General features: G+C 43.2%; 1 protein-coding gene across 1 annotated transcript in view; it reads right to left on the bottom strand.

The window, feature by feature from the left end:
* The window catches only part of ptpn4a (protein tyrosine phosphatase non-receptor type 4a), a 76,622-nt gene that overhangs the window by 19,913 nt on the left and 31,934 nt on the right, over positions 1-24,775 (bottom strand). Inside the window, exons 3-11 of the mRNA XM_087830210.1 lie at positions 17,281-17,388; positions 16,114-16,156; positions 15,430-15,508; positions 13,903-13,947; positions 12,831-12,883; positions 9,435-9,555; positions 8,200-8,287; positions 7,209-7,297; positions 1,581-1,644 (exon numbers count right to left, since the gene is read on the bottom strand). Of these exons, the coding sequence (XP_087686336.1) occupies positions 1,581-1,644; positions 7,209-7,297; positions 8,200-8,287; positions 9,435-9,555; positions 12,831-12,883; positions 13,903-13,947; positions 15,430-15,508; positions 16,114-16,156; positions 17,281-17,388 (690 nt within the window). The remainder of the gene's footprint in view (positions 1-1,580; positions 1,645-7,208; positions 7,298-8,199; positions 8,288-9,434; positions 9,556-12,830; positions 12,884-13,902; positions 13,948-15,429; positions 15,509-16,113; positions 16,157-17,280; positions 17,389-24,775) is intronic.

Raw genomic sequence — 24,775 nt, 5'->3', positions numbered from 1 at the left:
GAAACCAAGCTGCCCTGCACCAGGGCAAACCTCCACCTACACCCGAGCTCCACCTTCTGTACCTGGCTCAGTGTCTCTGACCTGCGCTGGTCTCATGCTGGCAAATACAAATACTCGTCCTGTGTGCGCTCTCACATGATCAACACTCAAACTCTCCTGTGTATTAGAATTTGTATTGTCATCAATAATAACAACTGTGTGTTCTGAATTTGTACTTCGTTTTATGGATGCACTTTTTATTATCTCCTTAGCAGAGATGGGCAGTAGCATTACTGTAATCCGATTACTTTTTTCAAGTAACGAGTAAAGTAAGGAATTACTATTGCAAAAACGGTAATTAGATTACCGTTACTTTCCCGTAGGAACGCTGCGTTACTGCGTTACTAAAACCGTGATTTTTTTTTGCGAGAGTGTCTCATGACAGTGTCGTAAGCGAGTGCGACGTTCGTGACAACAGCTGTGTGCAGATCAACAGTGGATCATATATCGAGTGCAGGAGAGAGTATGAGCGTGCAGCGTTTAAAGCGTGGAAGCACTGACCTTACTTTGAGTTTGATTCCATAAAAAGTGACAAAAACATTGGTGTCCGCTGTGCGTGGGAAGAAAACTTCTTTTTACAGTGAAAAAAACCCCTAAACGTCCGAGCAAGCACCGAGTGCGCTACGATGTAATGGGAAACTCACAATTCCACTCCTGCTTTACAGGTGAAAATAGAGCAAAAGGACCGCTAGTCTTTGATTTTATTTATTTTCTGCTGTGTTTTACTTGCATCTATTTTAAAGACTGAGTGTAAACACAAAAATTATTTTATGTGCTGGAATGTGCAGAAAATAAGTTTAAATGTTAAACAAATTTCTTCCAGTCAGAGAATGTTGCATATAATTAATTTTTTGCTTGATGCGTAAAGTTAAAAGATTAAAACTAATAAAACAAGTTTTAAAGAGAGACTTTTCCATTTGATTACATTTTGTATGATGATTATGCAGAAAAAGTAGAATTGGGCTGAAAGATCTATCGCTTTATCACCTATTCAGGTTGTAAATCCTGTTTTTAAAAAGTAACTAAGTAATTAATTACTTTTGAAAATAAGTAATCAGTAAAGTAATGGGATTACTTTTTTGGGGAGTAACTTGTTGGTCAACTGCTCCTGAGCTATGATCTGAAACATTGTGCTTCCACCTGGAATGAAACATGTTTGTACAGCAACAACAACACTGAAAAATGAGGAAGCTTAACGTCGAATCTTGAGAACGATGCTTGAGGACGGGAGTTGCCAGCAGCTGTAATTGTTTGTTTTGTAATAATGCTGGGCTTAAAATATTACGTCGGGTTTAAGAGGGCTAAATGAGGACAGGAGAGTAAATATTTGTGGTGGAGACAAACATGCTGTTTGTTGTGTTGAAAGCAGAAACACATTCAAGGGTGAAACAACACACAAAAGGGAGGGATTACAACAGAGACGCCCAGGACACAGACAGCAGGGGTTAATCTGATGCTATCACACACACACACAGAGGTTAACGTGTGTGTGTGTGTGTGTGTGTGTGTGTGTGTGTGTGTGTGTGTGTGTGTACACTTACTGCCTCTCTTCTCAGCTGGATGAAGAACTGTTTGCACTTGAAGGAGATTTTCACTATTTTCAACCTGGAAGCAGAAAAGCGGAGTTAAATCTTCAGTCCTGAGACGCTGACGTTCCACTTTCAAACAACCCGACACACTCTCCTCTTTTCCACTCGTCACACATTTTCACGCTGCACAACATTTAGCCCGTGTCTCCTCTCTGCTGTCACGTCTGCCTCGTCATCTCTTCTCATTTCCACCCATCCAGCCAAAGTTAACTAAAAGTAAACTGAACTTAAAACAAGTGGAAAGACTAATTAAAGCAAATAAAAATAACAGGAAATGTCAGTGTGACTGTGTTGAGTGCTTTTATACATTTTTTAACTTCTTAAAAATTACAATCTGACAAATCATCATGAAACCAAAGTCATGGAAGAGCTTCGAAAAACGAAAGCGTCTGGACCTCTTTAGGTTTGTGAAGATTTCACCTCTCACCCACGAGAGGCTTCGTCAGTTTCAACAACAAAAGGTGGAGAGTCGTAGTGGGGCAACCCCTTTGGAGGTGGCAGTTGATCTACTATTGATCATGTGAGTCACCAAGGTGTGAGAAAAAGGTGTGGGTCATTACCATCACTGAGGGTTAAGGGTGAAGCCACTGTGAGACCTTCCTGACTGAGAACAACATCTGAACGTCTGAAGCAAGCAGCCAATCGTGGAGATTGAACGACACAGGAAATCATTCCTGCCCGTGGCCATCTCCTCATCTAGCTAATACACTGTAAACACTGCATGTTACATCCCTTTGCACACGCTCCTTCCTGCTTGGTAATGTTAATAAAGTACTCTGATTCTGATTCATGCCCAACTAAACAAAATTTTAAAAGCTGGGTTTAAAAAAAATCCAACAGTACAGCTGAAGTGTGAGTGAATATTTTTGTAGCTCATCTTAGAGCAGGGATGCTAAACTCATCTTCGCTGTGCCGGACCAGTGAAACCATTTAACCTCTGAGAGAGCTCAATATGAGAAAAACAAGTTCAACTTTATACAGCACGTCTCAGTTTTTCTACACAATAAAGAAAAGCTGATGTAATAAATTAATCTATCAGCACAAATGAAGTAAGACTGTAAGTAAGAAGTAAGACGGACCGTCCTGTTACTGTAAAACAAAGTTTTTGTTCAGTTACAGAAAATGTCTTTTTTTCCGTCATGTAATTTTTTATCAATGACTTAATTAGTTTGGTGTTGTATGACTGGCCATGAGGGAGGTCTTTATCTTTATCAGCAGGAAAAGCTGGAAAACTTCCTAATGCAGTTAAAAGTCCAAAGTTTATCCAGTCATCCACATTTCCAGATTCAAGTCTTTGCCGGGCTAATTCTGGGCCCCCAGCCTTATGTTTGACACCCCTGTCTTAGAGGATAACATTAAGGCTTAAAATTAAGAGCACTGCGGGAAAAAGTAGCACAAAACCTACTTTTACTGATGTATGCAGACACTGAAATTATGACCGAGTCCAGAAACCAATACGTGACCACACGGCAGCTACAAGCGCTCAATGAAAGCAAAGCAGGTGAACCGCGAAAGGTTATTTACAGTCAGTGCATCTTTAAACAGACAGGAGTCACAGCTCGTAGACTTACATGATGACATCTGAGTGTACAGATAAAATCCTTTGGGATTGGTCCCACAGTCAGGTGATTTTTCTTTTGTTATGCTAAAGGGTTTATTAGGGTTTTGTCAAGTTTCGTTTTAAACTGTTGTGGAATATTTACATTTTAAGAAGAAACTGAATTAATTAAATTAATTTGGAGCTGGTTCTGGTTCTCATACAGTGCTTTTGTACTCCTACTTGCTTCTCCACCACAATCTTCTGTAAGTCTGACCCGAGCTCCTCTGAAAAGCAAATCTCTCATTTCTTCTCAGCTGGCTGACTCATGTGTCCTATCAACTGTTCATTTAACCTCTGACCTCCTGCCAGAGCTTGAAGGCGTGGGCTAAAAGACCGTGCCAACACCAGAGAGTCCGAGGCTTTAACCACGCCGATATTACCTCATCAATCTGCGCATTACCTGAAACACACACGCTATAAAAGATGACTCAGAAGCCGCACACGCGTGACCACAGTAAGTAAGTCTGCTGATCAGCGGCAGGAGCAGAGTAACCTAATCCCTTCCTCTAGTTTTGTTGCTGCTGTGACTCATCGCTGCTTGCTAAATATATTTTACATACTTGCTCGCACACACACGTGCATGGACACGCACACACACTCAGAGCGTGAGTCATGCCCCATCTAAGTGTGGCTCATTTGTCAGGCTGCTGTGAACAGAAATAGGAAAGAGGCAGAAATCTAAACGTCTCTCTTGACCCCTCCTCATCTGACAGATCAATCTGCGATAAGGCAAAAGGAGAGGCGGCGTGAGGTGTGATGGGAGGAAACCGGACGCAGAAACGGCGAGCTTCTGTTAAAGGAGGACAGAAACGGGAAGAAAAATCAGCGAGCGTAGGCCGAGAGATGCTGTTGACTATAATGTTTCTCTCCCGCTCCCTCCCTCTCTCACACATGGTAGTCAGCAGCTGTTGGGGACACCGCTGTTGGTCTCTAAATTTAGCTCAACAGACTGGATGCACACGCACACTTCCTTTAGCCTATTTTTCCTCCACTCCGGACAACTTTGCATCAGCTTCTCTCGCTTAAACGCTCATTCCACGGAGACTTATCCGTACTCGCTCAAACCGGAAACAGTCTTAACCCTAAGATTTCATGGTTTGGCTTTCCTATGGCCCAAATGAAAGACCTCAGATTTATGAATATAGACCTCGCACTGTCTGTAATTCAAAATCCTTCCATCAACTCATCTTAGAAAAAAAACCCCAAAGATGCACTTACACACACACACCAGCCGCTGTGCGAGTGTGTTCAGGATGTATTAAGCCTACACATCTTCCAGCGTTACAGAGGTTTGAGTAGTTCATCTCCCACCCTCAGCACCCATTAACATTTAACCACCCACGATGCTACAGCAGAGAATGGGAGATTTCCAAGAACTGATGCTTCACAGAGAGAACGAGAGCAAAAGGCATAAAGAGCGATGAGATTAAGTGACTTGGACACAGAAAGAGAGAGAGAAGCAAAAGCAGGACACAGAGAGAACGACAGAGAGCAGATTTGACGCCTGTAATATTTTCAGGAAACCTAGTTTCACGCAAACCTCCTCCCCCCCACTTCCCAGAAAAATCTGGTGAAATCATCTTTATAATTCTAGAAAAGCTCAACAGGGGCTTAAACATTAATATGCCATGTCAATAATCACCATGTGAGGAGTTTCCAAAATATTATGCAGCTCATTTCTCAGCAAAAAGGGTTCCTGGAAGCAGTACAAGAGGAACTGCAGACCGACAGGCGCAGAGGTGGATTTGTGACAAGAACGTCCACCGTTTGATTTCCCAGTTCAGGGCAAATTTGGCAGGAGGAAATGACAGAGTATGAAAATATCAGTGAAGTACGCTTTCTTTCTTTCCCCCAGCAGTGCACTGTTTTTCATCCACATCGGATACGTGCCAGGTTCTCCGCTGGCTGCAGAGCTGCTTTCAAACAACCTTGATCTTTGGCTCCGAGCAGGTGAAACTGCAGCCTCACATCATAAGCGTCTTTTGGGTTTTTTGATACTCCAAAAATAATAAGTGCAATACACGATGTTTACAGGAATACATACATGTTTCAAAAGCATATGCAGTTTCTACGTTTTTAAATCTATCCGATTTCCTGGGTGTGCTGAGGTGTCCCTCGGGGTTTAGTACTCTTTAGTCCTCTCCTGTTCATCTGTTCATCCATCATCAAATTCACTGATAATTAGAGGTGGGAATCACCATACATCCCACGATACGATATTACCACAATACTTAACGCACGATACGATATTATTGCAATTTTTTAAAAATATTTTGCGATATTCAGATTCTGTACATAAAGGTAAACTTTATCAATATTCATTTTATCTAATATCAAAGTCTCACACTCAGTCTTTCTCTCATTTCAGTTTTATTGTTGACAAACTGAACAGTTTGTATTACAGTCTAGTCCAACTTAACTGAATCAACCATCTGGTACAATTATAGCTATTCTGAACTATGCAGTTTATGAAAACTATGCAGCCCCTTCAGCAACTGAAGAATTTGAAAGTAAATGAAAACAAAATATAATTTTACATTAAATAAAAAAGTTTTAAACTTAATTAAAATAAAACATGTCTTAAAATAAATAAACTGTCATGTTTATTGCTGCCATAAAAAAAAGTTAAACACATTTGGACAGTGAAGGAATGTCAGGATTCTTGCTCAGAAAAAGGATCAACATGCTCTGAAGTCAGAGCACAAAAACCTTTTTTGTAACAAAATATCGATTTCTGCTGTCCCTGTATCAATACATTATTAGCAAACAAAATATCACGATACTACACAGTATCGATTTTTTCCCCCACCCCTACTGATAAAGCAACTCATTCCACCCTGACCAACCACTTTACTGAAAGTAAACGATGGAGAGGAGTCACCTGTGAATCCCATATGCCACAGGTCCACACAGCTTCAGATTCAGAGTCGTTTTTGGACACGTTCTCACCAGAGGAACCTCGTCACATTTTTAAACATATCATAGAGGAAGTCCTCCTTTTATGTAAGTCTACACATGAATTAAAGAATTGGAAACTAAAATTTATTATTATTTCCCTGTTGTGTGGGGGGTGATATTAAGCAATACTACCGGGTAAACCGGTACTAAAGAGGCATCTTTGAGTGACGCCAATCCACAAGGAACAATCTAGACCAGTGGTGTCAAAAGGCTGGCCCCAAAGGATCTGATCTGCCTGCGCAGAGGAACCTCCCCGGCACTTTCTCTCACTTTGTAAAGCTATCGAGACAGAAAATGACACTGAAACATGATTTCAACCACAACGGCTCAGAGGTGTCAGATGCTGTCCTTTGCCACAGACTGGCATAGTCTGGTAAGGAGAACACAGAGGGTTCATCGGCTGGGTATTTGCTGGTGCCCACTCTAAAACCAGTAGGATCCAGTAACATTAAAGGCTTTGTGAAGGGTAAGAAATAAACCAGTCAAGTTCCTCTAGACGTTATTGCTACAGAAATCACACCAACATCTGCTAGCAATGGGAAAAGCTCCGTCCAAGCTTAGTGCTCCTTGTATTCTTACTACTTACAAGTCACTTGTAATGTTATGCAACTTAAAACAGGATAAAACAGGTTCTAACCACACAACTCACATTTCAAGTGTTATCACAAAACCCATAACACACAACCACCACTCAACTCTGATCTCGGTTTCCTCCAACTTGTTGTGGTTGTAATCTCGCTGCCAGCTGGAAGCTATGCTCACAGAGCATCATACTGCCATTCCTGTTACCACTGGAAAGGCAAACACCCTGGAAGTCACGCAGAACTCAGGGGAGCATCCCAGTCATCCTCAGGCATTCCCCAGAGCTCCCTTTGAAACCTCGCTTTAAAAAAACCCATGGAAATCCAGTCATAGCACTACCTCTGTCACTTCTGCTTTTCACGTGCTTCTTACTTTGCGTTGTATTTTAAAGGACACAAAGACACAAAGGATCCTCTCTTCTTGACGTGTGGGTCACTCACCATGGGAAATAGTTGATCCGTACCCTGTTCTTGTAAATTACGATTCCAGCAGACATCACCCCAAGGAGAATCTCTGTGTTACTCTGGTCCTGAGGAGAGGAGAGTGGGACAGGTGAAGGAGGGCGTGGTAAAGGTGGAGGCAGGTGGGAGGGAGGAGAGTAAAACTGGCTTCCTCAGTTTTAAACTGAGCTTCATGATTATAGCTCTCATACGCACTTCATACTTTAACTTTAATTCTGCCCGTCACATTTAATCCACGCTCGAGTCCCGTTTGTACATCCCATAATAACACAGCTGAAAAATCACTGCTCTCATTTCCTTCAGCAGCTGGAGCGCCACTCTCTACTGCCTCAGTTAGAAATTACAACGGGCTCTTAAGTTAGCATAGGAGTGTTTTAGCTCGCTGCTGTGAAGTGACACTACATGAATTTAACAGAATGCAGATGAACAGTCAGGAAGCTCGTGGATAAAAAGAACTGCATCACAAATACGGATTAAATGCTGGTTTTCCTGCTCTGCTTCTATGTGTTGGTGTCATGATGAGAGCTGAATGCCAATGTGTGGTATTTCTGCAGGGTGTGGGCATCAACGTCAGCTGTACACGCTGCAGCTCCACAGACCTGATCTCAGTCCCAGCACAGACGAGATTGGCTCTGTGAAAACAGTGTATGAACCACGTTGTGACAGCGGGAAAGAGGGAAACCTTTTACAGATTAAAACGTTGTGATATCAGTTTTGAGCACAACGGCTGAGGGTGGGTCTGGACTCTGGATTATCACCTAACTGCTCGCGGTTGTTGTGTGGGGGGAGGGGAAGGAAGCAAGACGGCTAGAGTGAGATCGCAGACAGTGGACATGTCTAACAGGCCTCCGAGCTTTGGTGGAATTAAAAAAGAAATAAAAATGTTGCAGTTGATGAACCGTAATGCTGCAGAAGCAAGGACAAACTCTTTGTAACACAGTCTTTAACACACAGGCGTTAACAGACTTACCCTTGCATAGTGCAGCTCTACCCCATAGAGCTCCAGCGTGCGTGCTGTGTTCAGATAATTAAACTCTGACTCGGCCGGAGATAGACCGCTGAGAGAGAGAGAGAGAGGGGAAAAAAATAAACAGAGTGAGAGAGGGTGAAGCAGCCGTCGGGAGGCCATGCGGAGCAGCGACGACGACACGGTGTGTGTTAGACATATGGAGGCGGAAAATACACAAAGAAAAGCAGCAAACAAACGAGCCAGGCAGAAGGAAAAGGTCATTAAACTTGCAGCATGTGAGCCATATGTGTGCTTATATACAGTCTTACATATTTCTACTGTATTTGGTAACACCTTATAATAAGGGTCCATAACTAACAGTGTAACACCCCTGTAATCAAATTACAAGCAATTAAATTTACCTGCAAACGCTTAAAGGTTGTCGTAACCAGTCAGGGTTTGACAGGAAACAAAGAAATAATGATACTGTAAGTCTGCTCAAGGATGCATGAGTAATTTTAAACATTGCATAACTACAGGTGTTTTATAGAAACCAATTATGATGCAAGTGATTTTAAGTATTGCATCATTTCTTGATAATGTTGCAGAAGAACAAACAATATTTCCCCATCTTCCATGAAGATTACAATGTATAGTGAGCATGGCAATAAAGTGCTTTAAAAATTTCTAGCTTTTAGGTTCTTGTAAATGTGTCTTTGAAATGCACTTACTGAATATCTTTTAACCCGTTTTCTCTTCTATTCTTTGTTCCTGTGTAATCGATCGTTTTGAAGCCATAAAAAGACAGAAATCCATCGCGACTGTACTCTAAGGTTCAGTCTTATGGATTAACCTTTGCTTAACCTCGCCTAACTTCCAGGTACATTACAGAAAAGCAGAAACTCCTTTCTGTACACTCCTTTTGTGAGTTTAGTTTGAACAGCGATTATGAAAGAAAAATAAATTAAGCTAGATCTCCAAAGGTTCCTCAGCCCACTGAGGAAACAATGGGCTGGGAGGGCTGGTTTCAGTCATTATTCGACTGTACCTACATTTAAGAGTTTGCAGGTAAATATAAATAACAATTAAATTTGATTTAATTACACGGGAACCACGCCCTTAGTCGTGGCCCGTAATATACAGTATGATGGTGTAGGTGCTGAAAAGGAAGATAAAGAACCGATTTTCGATTTTCCGCCTCCACATGCAGGAAGCTGTACCAAATCACAGGTGTGTCGTAGGGTGTCTCAGTGTACCTGTGCTGCTGGTGATGTTTGGCGACCTCTTTGTGAAAGTCTTGAGGGGGGTTTGAGATAAAGGAGTACTCAGACAGATAGCCCGGACTATGCTCTGCTTCACTGTAGTCCCCCAACTCAGCTAGAAAGAGAAGAGAGACGCAAGTTAGGCTTCAGGATGTTCAGTTTTTCCCCATTCTTGGCTCAGACATATCCATCTGTGGGAGTGGATATATCAGTCTATTGTCAACTAGCCCCACCCAACTGCTGTTGAGAGGGGCAGCCAATCAGGAACAAGTTGGCAAAAGAGTTTGTTTCAAGACGAATAAGTATTTTGAACACTTAATCATGCAAAGCTACTTTGGTGAAGTCACTAACTCTAAGTACTAACTGTGCACTTAGTTCTACAACACATCAGGAGGATGTTTGTTAATAACATCAGATTCCTCGTGATTTAATAAAATGACCTCATCATTCGACACGTAAAATATCCTAAAGTGACCTTCTTTTCTGTTATATACACTGTCACAATTGGGGTTTCACACTAAACACATTAAACTAAGTGTGTGAAGAACTTGTGCTCTGCCTCTGAGCTCAGAAACCCCGCCCACCAGATGTTTCGATATTCTGTCAGGAGGGGCAGCCAATCAGAAGAGCAGTGAGAGAGTCATTAAAGGGAGAGGAGCTAAATCTGCTAGTTTCAGACAGAGGCCGAACTAAAATACTGCAATAAGCCCCAGTAAAGAGCAAATGTGAAACATCACAGAGTTGGAAATGGGAATAGCTGGCATCCTTCAAAAACAAAACATCAGTAACAGATGAGTCCAATAATAACTGTCAGATCTCTGATAGCTTTCAAAGCGCTCTAAGATGAAGAGCTCAAAGTGAATCCAGCGAGCTCACTAGGTTAAAACCATCAATTCATTCAAGCAGTCTCTCGACTAACCTGGTGGTCAGAGCATATTGACCAACCAATCAATTCTAGCTCTCCCTTTTATTGATGTGTACACACCACCAGGGACGCGTGCGTGCGGTCAATAGCTCTCGTTTCATATAGTAGTTTAAGGTTAGTTTTATTTTAAGCTGCAGTTCTTTCTTTACCAAGGTTCAGCGCGAAGGTCAATGAACCTCAAAGACTCGTCAACCCAATCTTTCTTTGTGGATCCATCTCTTGATGTGAAATCCATACTCAGCTGCCGATTGGCTCAAAGTGGGAGATACTAGCTTGAGCTTAAGGGTCTTATAATGATGCTACTGATGATTTTACTCACGTTGCGGGTAATTTAATACAAGTGTGTATATGTCAATGTGGATACTTGTGTTTGTACAAGTTGCGGTAAGATTAGGATGATATTCAAATTCTTTTGATCGTTTTGGTTTTCAGGCAGTCATTTTTTGCCTTTTTTTTCTTTCAGAGCTTTGGAGTTGGATTTAGAGCTGTGAGTGCAGCATTTGGGCTGAGCTAACTGAATTAGCAGCATAACAGCTGCTACGAACAGTTTTTCCCCAAAAGTGAACATGTATCTTCATAATCTATGCTGGCACCGAGCGACGTGCCAACACGGACCTAGCTACACTCTGTATCTGTGTGTGCGTGCGTGTGTGTAAAAGCAGTAGCAGTGTGATTCAGCTAGACTAGGCCAAATCTGCTCTGTGACCTACATACTGAAGCTGAGGATATTCCCAGCAAAACATGTGATAGAGGAAGAGCGCTGAAAGGAAGAGGGAGGCAGAGTGGAACGAGGTAAGAGAGGGGGTTTATGAGCGCATAAATCGGTGGAGGAGGGGCTGAACATCGACTGCAATGGCCTAGTCTGCAGGTCTGCATAGTAATGAACAAGTCGCAGTCAGTGGGTTTTACAGTTATAGTGGTTAAATGAGGCTCCAGAACAGCTAAAGTAAGGCACAAGGTGATCACATCAAGCCAAGTGCAGAAGTGGATTTAACAGATCTGATTAGACAGAAACTTGATTATTATTTAATTTTTTATATCAAATTCCCTTGAGAGCAGCTGGATTTGAAATGCTGTTAGTGACCGAGTCGTATGTGCTTTATTGCATAAAGCTTGATTTACACTTGTGTGCTGAACCTCTGCTTTGCTGTTAGCAGCAGAGCATCTGCATTGCTCTGCCATCACCAGTGAAACCGAGCTAACTGTGTTGAGCCTGAAGCTAATAAATATTGAACAACAGCTACTGAAATGCATGAAAGGGTGAAGAGACTGAGTCTATGCACGCATCACCAGAGCAATGAAAACCAGAAAATAGCCTGGTCCCACTGGCGTGTAGTGTACTGACTATTGCATCAGCATTCTAAGCTATACAGCTGCATGCTTCTATTTAATGGAGTGTGCTAATACGTGTTTGCTGTATATAATACCACCAAGCTGACCCGTTACAACTGCTGCAGCAATACATTGGCACATGACACTAGAGGTTTCAATCCTGAGTGACGGCCGAGTAGCTACAGGATCCACGCCAAAGTTTTGTTGAATCCATCGGTTGCTTCCAACCAGCAGCACCTTGTGGGACGGTCGAGAGGTAGAAGATGTCCAAACCACAAAGCAGATATCAGACGTTCCTGTGTTCCCTGGTTGGCTTGCTGAACTATTCTGGGTACTCCAGAGTTAAATCCATCCAACCGGGCTCTGAGGCTCTTACTGAGTGGCCGTGTCTCTGAGCCATGCAGTGTTACAAACGTGGACATCGGCTTCTCTGGTGACTGAACTGTTTCCAGTGTGGTTTCCGTATAACCTTCATGTCTCCAGCAGCTCGTCGACCATCAGCTTCTGGTTTAAGGTCATCAGTTTCTCAGATGAGGAAACTCGGGTATGAAATCGCCACAGTGTCCTGTCCAGTATCTGGTATTTCTCACAATTCAATTAATTTAAGGCCCTCTTTAAAATGGGGCCTCAACGGCGTCAAAAAACACGCTCAAAGAGCCTAAAATGCTCTCACACGGCAAAGTGAAAATCTCCTTTAAAACTGGGGCAGCACATCATGGGAGAAGGTGAAGAAAGAAAAACCTTCAGGTAAAACATTTCATGTTGAGAGTCTAGTTTATATATTCTCCCCGTTTGATGCACCCACAGCGTTTCAGAGCGGACGGAGCTGGTGCCGTTGCAGAGGAGCGCCGTCACAGCAGGCTTTCTCACCACTTTCACCTCCGCATGTTATTTATGAGCAGCCATTTTTGCAAAGAGAAGCCACAACCTCATCGAATATTTATACCACTGGTGTTAATATCAAATATCAGCACGTGGCTTAATTGAAATGTAAGGGCTTCAGAGCAGCAGTTATAAATGCACTCATGCAACCACAGTCATTACATTTAAGAGCGTGTGCAGCTAAAGACAGTCCTAATGAATTGCCTTTCCATTGTTAAGTAGAAGTGGAGCACCGAGGGAGCGCTACTTACATTGTACGGCATAGGAAGCCAGCAGCGCGGCTGTGTTGTGAGGACAGGGCAATCTGGAAGTTGAAGGAAGACGCGCACGCACACACACACACACACACATTCACACAGATTAAACAGATGTTTCAGCCTTGGATCAATACAAAAGTTATTACAGTTCATTTCAAAGAGCAGAGATTAGTTATCATCAATAGCAGAAATGTGGAGGGGGAAAAAAATCTATTTGAGTTTGTGTGAAGAACCAAGTAAGAGAAAGTGAGCCTTACATTCACTGACAAAAAGGATAATGAGCGTGTCGTGAGTGCTTGTACGACTGCCCAATGAGCCTACGTGCGCTGCATTAAGTCATATTTCCTCCAGTCACCCACATCTTGGCTTTAAAGCAGGACCCACTGTGCAACAATCAGAAGGCTGCCTGAAAGCAGAGGTGTCAACCTCGATCTCACTCACGCACAACGCCATCTGATCTATGGGGTCGAACAAATGCAACCATCGCATAATAACGCCCTGGTTTTCCCTCCACGAAGAAGAGGATGCTCACCTGTGCCGATTTCTCACGGTTAATGAGCGTTTAATGAGAAAACGCACAGAAATGAACGCAAGGTGACTTTTATTTTTACCTCCGTGTGTTTTTGGAATTAAACTACAGCACGATTTTTACATCCTTCATGATTTAAAGAGCTTGTGTTGATCTACAAATATTTAATAATGAATTCACGACTTTCAGAGGGCCGAACTATTCTCTTTGGCAGGCCGGACCTGTTGCGCGACCCACATGTTTAACACCCCCGGCTTACAGGTGAGTGGAACCTTAAAGCGGCTTGTTTCAGATGACCTACGCTGCTGCACCAAGGCCCAGTAACATAAAAATACGGATTAACTGTAAGTCATGCAAAGTTACCCTGGTCAAAAATAAAAACATGGGAAATGCCCTTTAAAGCGTAAGCTTGTTAAAAATATCTGCATAATGGTTCTCATGCCGTAAACACACCTGTATGAGTGCATTTGGCCTGAGGCAGAATGCTCCACCTAGTTGAGTCAGCAACACTGTGTACACAAAGAACAACACACTCACCTTCCAGTTAATATATCCTGTTTGATCTGCAGAAAATACTGGTACCTGAGGGGGAGGAACAGAACATCAGGACAAGTCATCAGTGAAACACCAGCACAGCTGCAGTGATACTGTCATGTAAGGACGAGCACACAGCACCGGCCTGGTGGGAACATTATCACAGTTACAACTTCACAGTTATAACTTCTGCGGGGTGGATGTGAAGTGTGTGTATATATATATAGTTTAGGTTTCAAACCTGAGCATGAACACTGTTAAGGTTTTTCTGTGTACTACACTGCTGTCAGGAGTGCTTGTTAAACGTGACTTGAATGTACAATGCATCAGACGGGCATGTCAGATCCAAGGCTCTCTATTCACTTTTACAAGCTCTGTGCAAAACCGAGATAAGGCTCAGAGAGGCTGAAACGATCTCTGCAGAGCTGCGATCGCTCCTCTGCACGTGCACAAAGCAGACAGTGGATTTGCAGAACATTTTATCTTAGAAAAAGATGCTTTTTAAAAAATATTTCTTCGTCTGCATTAAGAGAGAAAATACAGCTCAGATCCAGAGAATCAATTTGCTGTTATTGGGGTTAGGGTCACTGTTTTTAAATCTTTTTATTCTTCATGCCAGAATTTTTGAAGAATCACAGAAAAACTGATGTGGGCAACCTTAAAAAAATCTTCAACTGTTTATTTCCTTCACTTAAGATCTACATTAAACACATACGTCACATATTTTGTACAGATTCACTTAACAGAATGACATTTTTTTTGGGGGGGGGGGGGGGGGGGGGGGGACTGTACTGATGTTTCCAGCTGTGTGTGGTTCAAAAAAGCATCTCAGCCAGTACAGGTATCTTTTTCCTATTACAAACTGCACACATTGTTTCCCTTTATTGGTCTGCAGCCAGGTCAGATTTACTAAACGGGACAATCTAGCGCTCATAGATCGCTTCATTTCAGCATCAAGCATCAGAGTTCCCACCTTTTACACGCAATCAGATCTGTTTTATTTGTTTTGTTTTTTTAAATGCCAAACCCCAGTTTGGGATGTCCCAACACGTAAACCTGTCCCTAAATCTTCTGGACAAAGAAAATCTCTTTCTTTGCTGCTCAGACTGAAACACTTCAAAGCATCAAAGTTGACTTTTTTTGCATTAGCGTGTTTAAACACCTGCTACTACAAGAGCTACTGATGGTGTGTGTTTTATTGATGCTGATGCCATTACTGACGACTGACCCTGAACGCAGAACTAACAAATCTACAGAAACACCATTTCCATTGCAAAGCTCCTGCTCGCAGAGATCACTGCTCCGTTTCTGAATGAAACGACATCAATACAGCGAGTTCAAGTTGCTCTGCTTTGATTAGCACTTTCTGTGACGCTCTGTCAAATGACAAAAACACTTCATTCATTGTGAGGAGCGGATCTCGTTTACAACTGAGCCTTTATTCCTCTGTTAGTGAACTTTAATGTCAGCGTTTAACAAACCGAGTGGTTCCTGCTGTTCTTAGCCTGTCGTGTTGTTAGAAACTCTTACCGTGTGTATTCTTCCTGAAGTTTATTGGGGTCTGTCACAAAGAATTTGACTCTGAAGCTTAAGTTATGGGGAGACCCTCCTGCAAAAACAGAGACGAGCAGTTAGAGGGGAGAAACGCTCATCGGAGAGTGTCGGTCTGTGATATAAATGAACATGTGCTCTCTATTCAGGGGCTTCTTTAGGAAACATTATGCATGTGTGTTTTTGTTTAGTGATGCAGATAATGGGATAATTAATAATAAGTGTAAAACACACACGTACGCTCATGCTGCTTAAGAAACAGAGCTGCAGTGTTTTTTGTCAATGAGCCAATCGACATGAAAAAAAGTTGAAGCGCAGTTCAAACATCGCTGGAGGAGGACTGCAGATTCCACTCGAGCTTAATTGTTCCACACGTCACATATTATATGACTCGTTATTAAAAACAAGAGCGGAGTTGAAATAAAGTTTAATAATGGCTCAAAGCACAGGCAGAGTTTTAAATGGCAGCGTGGACGAGAGACATCAGCCTCAAGTGGCGAGTGGATTTTTAACCATTGCTGGGACCACGCTGCACGCTGCAGCCTCAACCAGCTGGGAAGAAAATTAATAATATCGTGTAATGAAGTTTGACTTGAGTGAACGTGTTTGGCTGCAGGATGAAGTGAATTAGCCGAGCTGGTGTGTGCGGAGGATTTCACGTACTTTTTAACTGTTTCCTGACGGGCTTATTGGGATCCAGCCAGCGCTGTAAAATATTGATAGAGAGACACTTAGAGACACCATGAAGTATGAACACACAACTTCAATTATTTACCAGCAGCCACACACACACGCACACTGATCATTACTCGCAGGCAGACATGGTTTAATTTCATCACACTAGCCCTTAAACAAGCTCTTATCAACTCCCAACTTTCCCAACAAAATACAGGATCAGATTATCTCTTTTCCATCAGCACAGTTTAAATTTGCTTTACATGAAGCACTTCTTTAGTAAACACATGTGACCTAACTTACCAAAAAGTCAAACTATAATGAAACTAGCTAACCGAGTAAGGCGGCAGGAGGCGGGTTTGTCGTGTTTTAAAGATCAAATGTAATTCTGTTAAATCCCCTAAAAACACAGCACCATTAAACTGATACTGGTTTCTCTCAGGCGTGCTTCACAGAGACCGGTCGGCAACCTCCTGGCAACGACTGGTTGCTAAGGTAAAGTGAGCATTCCGTCACTGGCTGCTAGCAGTCGCTAGGTGAAATTGGTTGCTAAGAGACATAAGATGCTGCACTAAAAACTCTTTTGTGATTTCTTTGGCTGTTATCAGATCGTCATTGGGTTGTCATAGCAACTGTTACCGTACTTTGCATGACTATTTGAATGTTAAAGTGAAATTTGCACCTTTTTAAACGTGTTGGTTGCAGCAGTCAGGTGAACTTTTACTTTGAAGGCAAACCTTCTGTAGTGCTAGTCTTTAAAGACTAGTCAGCCACAGCAATCTGCAATCGATCAAAGCAATCGTGAGGAGGATTTTGGTGCAGCGCCTTCTTTGCAATCAATGTTACACAGTGACAGCCAGGAACCACTCACCACAGGTGTTCAGAGTGCCTAGAGGATCACAGAGGATCAGTCTATTGGCCTGCGAGACTCAAACTTTAGGCTGATAAAGTTTAATTTGTTGCTGATCTTTACCCAGCAACACATTGCATAGTTTCAGTGCCCATCAGTGCTCCACAGAAGTGCCGATCCGTGAGTGAAAACAGCTCACCCACTCAGAGTTAAAAGTGCTTCTGACATCTAACATGATGCAGATGGAAACGACACTAAGATGCATTCATTGTCCACACAGCCACACACACAGCTGTCATACTAACTGGTGCATCTGATGAGTCGTCAGTCAGGTGCAGGCCAAAGTAGTCCCTCTCGGTCAGCTCCAGGTGCTTGAAGACAGCATCCAGCAGCACCTGGCCATTATCCGACTTCTGCAGAGAACAAAGGAAAACACGGTCATCCACGCTGAGCTTTATTTACTACCAACATATAATGATAGACAAAAGTTGTATACACGATCTCCTTGATTCACCTTCCTGGAAACGGGTTTCATGTGAGAGTCACTGATGTTGACAGGTTTAAAAAAACAAAACAAGAAACAGAAACTACCCATCTGCACTCAAGCTTCCACGAGACTTCAAGATAAACATCAGTTTCAAGCGAAGTGGTGAGCAGGTTTAGTTTACAGATGGTTTCTGATGAGGATTAAGGAGGAGGAAAGGGGATATTTCTCCCTAAACACAGAGTCCACAGAGAGCCAATTAAAAGGCTGTAAAATGTGAGAAATCACTTAATATCACATCATTTCCTGAGAAAACAGCGAGGGTGAGAGGAGAAGCCACAGGATCACAAGTGGGGCAGAAAGTCACACCTGATCTGCTGCAACTTTAAGAGGAGGAGGCAGGGCACAAATGTGTGGCTCCATCAGAGGTCCCATGGGAGAACACACACACACACACACACCCCTTTGCCCTGCTGACACAGTTTTACAACGCACTGTTTGTGTGTGTGTGGGGCAAACAGACAATGTTAGCTGACAGTTGACATGTTGACATGGCAGCCCTCTAGGACAACTTGCATGTGTGCAATCTACTAATGTCAAAACCTTGTTATGTGTGAGTTGCTGGTGTACTGAGAGAACTGGTGACTTTTTGGCCTTCAAGTCACACTCAGGTGAACACAAAAAATTCAACATGGCTACATTTAAGAAGAGGAGTGCTACTCCTAACTGTAACAACTAACTGTTGTTTACTCTAGTAGCAAATTCATATTTCACTGTGGAAGGCGTCAAACGACCCTTTTGTGGCTGCTGTTCCTCTAAAGCCCACCTGAGGCTGCCTCCCATATTAAAGAGCCCAGATTGACATCACCGATAAACACGTTTATAGAAACAGCTTTGCTACCAATAATGCATTTACCCTTCATCGCAAGTCTGCAGGGGTGATCATTTTTGCCATAACTCATCTGCTAACAGGCAGACGCATCCTGGTTTTAGCCGATAGCTGCCCGAGTCACCGAGCCGGACCTCATCCCTGCTTTCTGGAGCATTTTTCAAATGACACATGCTGTTGTTACCTGTGAGGTTAACACCACTAAAGGCCCAAGAAGACAGTGCTGCTGTTTTGTTGACCAAGTTTCTCACATTTTCCTCACTAGCATTAATTAGCCGGTATATTTGGAATTCTATACTGTTAGCTCATCTGCTAGCATCACAACCATGTCGAGGAGTGATGCCGAGATGCTTTATATACAAACTCAGCTCAGCATGCACGTATTTTGAGAGTTGAAAGAGAAATGGGAGACTGCAAAAACCGAGACGTCTCCGATTTTAGCGTCTCCCTGATTATAAAAGGCTAGCTGGGAGGTTAGCTATAAAGAGCTTGATGCAGGCGTCAACACAAAAGGAGGAAGGGCACAAGCTAGCGCAATGGTTCTGAAGTATATTAGTCACATGGGACACCTTCACTTCTCATAGCCTTATGACTCAAACTCGTACTGAGGTAACTGCGCCCAGCTGCTTAGAAAACGACCAACGCTAGCTCCCAGTACCTGTGATTTTAATATGAAATATGGGCTAAACATGGAAGAAAAGTGGGATGTCCTTCATCCATATTTTGTCTCTTCCTGAATTCATGTGTTAACCAACAAATGAAACATGTTTTCCTCAAAATCAAACAAAGTGTTCTTAGTGTTGATGGACAGGCTGACAGATGAGGTCGGGCAGGAGTCTCTGGACTATGATGCGTGCATACAACACTGTGATCTGCAGTGTGCATCGGGAGCAGGTGGAGCTTGAAGAGGTGGAGGTATGCACTAGAGAGAGGAGGAAACAATCCAAAGCAACTGTGGTGAACAAGAGAGTACAGGCAGAGTGGAGCTGGAGGAGACGAGTGTCTGGGGAGCAGCAGGAGGTACAAGATGGCTGTGATGTATGGTTTGGAGACGGGAAGAAAATACAGGAAGAGAAGAGGAAGCGCTCAGAGGAGGTTCATGGATGTAGTGAAGGAGGACAGAGGATGCTGGGGATGGGGTGAGATGGATGCAGATTGTCTGCTGTGGCGACAGATGAAGGGAGCAGCGCTTCATCAACATCAAGGTTCTTACATTTCCCTTCCATCATCACCACACCTTAAATTTCAAAAAATGGGGCATTTTAAATCTCTATTAATGCCTCTTTAAATACATTAGAAGGGCTTTTGATATATACTATTTTTTTTTTTAGGATGCTTTAAAGTATCTGGTGGAAACTCCAAGTGCCTGAAAAGTCTGATGATTACAGCCAGCTGACAGCGGCTAACCGAAAGAATGAGGAAGCTAGCGATGCTAGCCTCTCGTGTGACACTTTCCTTCGGAGGCTCTTGATAAACGTGTCTGCTGCCTCCATGAGAAACTCTGTGTGTACGCTTCTCCTTTGTATGAAGCAGCTTTTCAGCTCGATGTGGGAGCCCTCTGTGCACTTTTACACTGCAATCCCAGGAAACCCATCGCCTGTGTGTGAGCGGGCATGCTTGCCTTTTGTGTGTATTCCTGGCTCACTTTTAACAATGTATGTCTGTTTGCTCTCACAGCAATCGCACATTTGGCTCGTACGCTTTTAGAATACCAGAACAGACTAGCACCAGCGTGTACACACACACACACACACACACACACACACACACACACACACGCTTCCTCTGGACTTTTACGCAACAAGCTACACAGACTATGGCAACAGCAGCTCCATATTCTGGATAGTTCATGTGGCAGTTCTCCATGAGACACGAGTCAGAAAGAGCAGAGAAATGCAGAAAGACTTTCAAAGAAAAGAACGAGAACGCAAACGTAAGAAGAGAGAAAGTCACTGAGAGGGAAAGAGAGAGGGAGCATGGAAGAAGAGACACGGAGTGATTGACGATGCGGCCGGGTGAGACAAACCCTCTTTGTGCCCTTCACCCGCACCGCGGACTGAAACAGTGTCTGTGTGCGTGAGAATGAAGAGAGAGGAAGGAGACATGGTGATAGAGAGCAATCAGAGCACAAGAGATTGGCTGAGAGCAGAGGAGGGGCAGAGAGCGCGAGAGGGGGGGGGGTGAAGATGCTCTGATAAGTTTGTCACCCCGAGGGGTTCATCTTCAGAGTTGGAGGGGAGCGGACCATCGAACATCAAACACTCGGGGGAAATTCCACTGTTTTATGACAGGTTAACAAAAAATGTCACATTTTTATTGAAGTCCTTCCACAGGAAACAACTGAGTGTGTCAATGTGTGTGTGTGCATGAGCGTGTATTCATATCTTTGTGGGGACCAAAAATAGGATGTTTACTATACTTATGGGGACCAGAATCCCAGTCCCCACGAGCTTGAAGGCATTTTTGAGACTCCAAATGGGGTTTTAGTGACGGGTTACAGTTGGGTGGCTTTCATCTTTCATGGTTAGGGTTAAAGCTCGGGAAAGCATTACGTCAATTAGATGTCCCCACAAGACGGGTGTGTGTGTGTGTGTGTGTGTGTGTGTGTGTTAAAGAATGACGGGATTTCAGGAAGTATGAGGCAGCTTGTCCAGGCAGGAAAGGAACAACGTGAAGGTGGAGGCGCTGACATCTATAGCCGTTTTCCTTTTCCAGTAAACTCAGCACAGACTTTCAGGATGAGAACCGAGGGACCGATCTGTGATCTCTGCACGTCCGTCCACCTCGCTGAATGAGCAGCACCAGCTCTCGTTTAATACACCCGAGTCAACGCCAAAAAGCACGACGGCATTTGATGCACAACGGAGGTGAAAACTCGTCTGACCAAACAGTGATCTTCATTTTAAAATTAGTGGGCAGCCTTGTTTTGCTAATATTGATTTTAAACAGCCCTAAAACAAAGGACGTCATGCTGAGGCCAAGAAACATGCGAGAGCGCACACGTATAGCACATCCTGCCCACACATGCAGTGTGACACCTCCCTCACACCTCCCTGGTTTCTAAGCAGCGTGGTTGCATTCACTATTTTGGCTCTTCCAGTCACAGAGGTGGAGCGAACCGTTTACTGTTACGCTCTCATTTTTCTCACCATCGAGCGTAACCAACTCCATGAAACTGTCAGCACTACAACAACACATGCAAATTCTGCTGTCCTGTCGTTGGCTGCAAAAACCAAAACACACGGAGGAAGTGAGAAGTCAAGAGCGAGTGGTTGTTCGCTCCATCAGAATAAAATCTCCAAGCTCATCGACTCTTTTTGGCTCCACAGAGAAAACTGATCAGGAATCAAAAATGACGCATTAATAAAAGAACAGGAATCGCTTCAGAAGGAATTTAAGGGGATCTCTTAAACAGAAACACTGAGTCAATAGAGTCCCATTAAAGGAAAAAAGAAATACAATAACTGAAAAGGGGGAGAGGTGGCAAAAACTCTGCTTGGCCTCTAAAATCCCAATAAAAAAAAGAAAAGTGCAGTTACCAAGCTGAGCTCAACGATGGATCTACACAAACGTCTGGGGTTAAAGAAGCACACTCCAGTCACGCCTACAGCTGGTTCAAAATGAAACACGTAAATAAAAAGAACAATCACACCTGTCGTGGCGGCGCTTCACTGCCTGCATGTGCAGAGTCCATGTCAAAGTTTCTGACCAACAGAAACAAAAGTCCAAGCTCAGAGGGGGCGGAGCCTGTCCATTATTCCACCTAGTGTGAGCACTTACTCGTTTTTATTTCATAATCGTTTTTATTGTGTGCATACAGCACTTTGTATCTGCCATGCTTGCATTTAAAGTGCTTTATAAATAAAGTGGGTATGGTATGGAATAATGTTGGGCCAATACTGAATGTCCAAGAGAAATGTGAGCACAATAAGCCCCATTTAAAGCCATTTAAATCAGTTGTAGTGGGCTGGGTGCTTCATTGACAAATGCCAGTTCAGCTTTTGCTGTTACATTGAAGTCAGGTCTGCTTACTAGTGTGTTTAAGTACATTTAGTTCACAGGTTCAAGGTTCTTTATTTGTCACATGCATAGTTATACAAGTATAACACACAGTGAAATGTAGCCAAGGACTGCCCTTGTGGTACACACATAAAAAAAAAAAGAAAACAGCAGTAGTGTGTAGCTCTGATTAGCTTGTTTGCAGCAGCTGGCTCTTTTAAAGAAGCAGTTTGATGGTTTATACTTTAAGTTTGTTATTGTACTTTTCTCTTGTAACTGGTGCCTACTGGGCAGATGATCCCAGTGCTATTTCAACTCATCGATCTCTGTATGTAGTACAGCAGTAGAGTAGAGGGATATTACCTAATCACAGACATTTTTGTTTATGAAATATTCAGATGTAGTGATTTCAATGATGCAAACTGGGACACGCGGTGCTTTCTATACATGTGTGACAAACGAAAGAATGACTGTGAGCCTGGGAAAAAAAATCCAGTAACTTGGGTCTTTGTTAAGAGCTGCCTGATTACCAAATAGCTGCTACAGACAGCTGAATATTCATGTTGGGTATTGTGGTTACTTTGGTTCTGCTTTCCTGTGAATTGACGATGCTGCTAACCCTGCTTTTGTATGTGGGGAGGTGGGTTTTCCAAGCACGCATGTGAGGATAACGCGTGATATCATTGTATTTTTCTTTTTTATTAAACGCTGCAGTGGTGACTGACTGATGTGACTGATGGCCGCTGTGGGTTTTGGCCTCATTTTCCACGCAGAGTCTGAACGTAAGGTGAACGCAGATAAAACTGCTTTTATTAGTGATCGTGTTTCCGATGACGACTTGGGTGTAGCTATTACTCAGCGATGAATGCCTCTGGCAGGTCTCTCCTACTTCTGCAGTGGGTTGCAAACTATGAATATGAAATCTGATACCTGCACCGTGCAGGCGTGCAGGATGGAACAGCCCGAAGGAAAAGGAGGAGGCGACCTGATATTTTTCTTCCTGAAAATTAAGTAAGCTGAGTGTTGTTGCTAGGCAGTTTTTAAGTGAGTCTCAATTACGTACACAGATAATGTCTGAAATGTTCTGACTGTGCAGAAACTGTAAGTCCAGGGGCTGTTGTTCATTAATTTATGAAAGTGTGACACATTGACATTTAAAGAGGCTTCTTCCTCAAACTAAATGTGAAAACAGGGCAATTCCACAGTTATTCAAAATTACAAATTAAAACGTAATCATTAAAAAAAAAGGCTCAGCATAAATGCAATTAAGAGACAAAAGTTGGAATAAATATCTGAACGTAAATCTGAATACCCGACCTCCTCGCTGAGTTATTGTCTAAAATACAGTCGTCGCATTGATCGTTGGTGCTTTTCTTGGATTTTCCATCATAAACTGAAGCACAACAAATACAAAACTGACAAGAAATGATGGAAACCAAGCGCTCGATGCTTGAAATTTCATCGACCCTTCCTTAGATGACATTTAAATTACGCTCGGCGCTCTCTAAACCTACAACAATATCTGGAATAACACTTTACACTGATATTATTTCAGCCTACGGCTTTCCATCTATACGATCATCAATACAAGCCCCTCATGTGCCTCCCACAGCCAACCCACACACTCGCACACCACGAGCCCCCACGGTTCCCATGACAATAAGAGGCTGCTTCTGGATTTTCACTCTCCGCCGGAGTCACGGCCAGTCGGCCACAGAGAGGATCAATAGAAGTATTGTTGCTCTCGGGATGGCTTGTCCTTCCAGGAAGTTAGTGCTGCTGCGGGGGCCTGATCAATGAAGCTGGCAGAGAGGCCGACAGAGCTCACGCTACATTGAAGTTCTCACATTCGGCTAAGCTTGAACACACAGACGGTCTTTTACATACATGGCTCAGACTCATCTGCATGACAAGAGTGACAGGAAGTGAACGAGCAGTTACAAAGTAGCGTGGAATAACGCACAGAGTAAAAAGTACGACTTCATTATCACATCAGCACTCATCAGATATAATGTTCATATTGTCATTCGTGCTTTTCTTTCAGTAAACACAAATCTCAACACTAACAGGAAGTGATGTGTCTGAGAGGATGTTATTAGAAGAATTGCGCTGTGACTCAAAGGGAATTTCCCGACTGACTTTGTGTCTCTCTGTCACGGTGCTCGGTCAGACGGAGAGAGCCGTGACAGACGGCCGTAACATCCGTCACAAGCTGGCTCGTCACCTGGTCTGAAGCGCACGCACCGCGCTCGCTTACAGACACCCTGCTTTATTTTCCCCTCGAGCTTCGCCTGCGTGAGACCGAATGCTTGTAAAGCGAGATAAAGACCGACTGATCAACCGCTGAGATCAAACCTCAAAGCCAGAAATGGAACAAACTGAAGCCAGTGGGACAAGTGAAACCCTACCCATTAGTATCATCAGAACA

This window comes from Neolamprologus brichardi, chromosome 16 (assembly GCF_056152115.1).
Source record: "Neolamprologus brichardi isolate AB-2024 chromosome 16, ASM5615211v1, whole genome shotgun sequence".
Taxonomy (NCBI): domain Eukaryota; kingdom Metazoa; phylum Chordata; class Actinopteri; order Cichliformes; family Cichlidae; genus Neolamprologus; species Neolamprologus brichardi.
The sequence above is the reverse complement of the archived record's forward strand: the minus strand, read 5'-3'. Positions and strand labels throughout refer to the sequence as shown.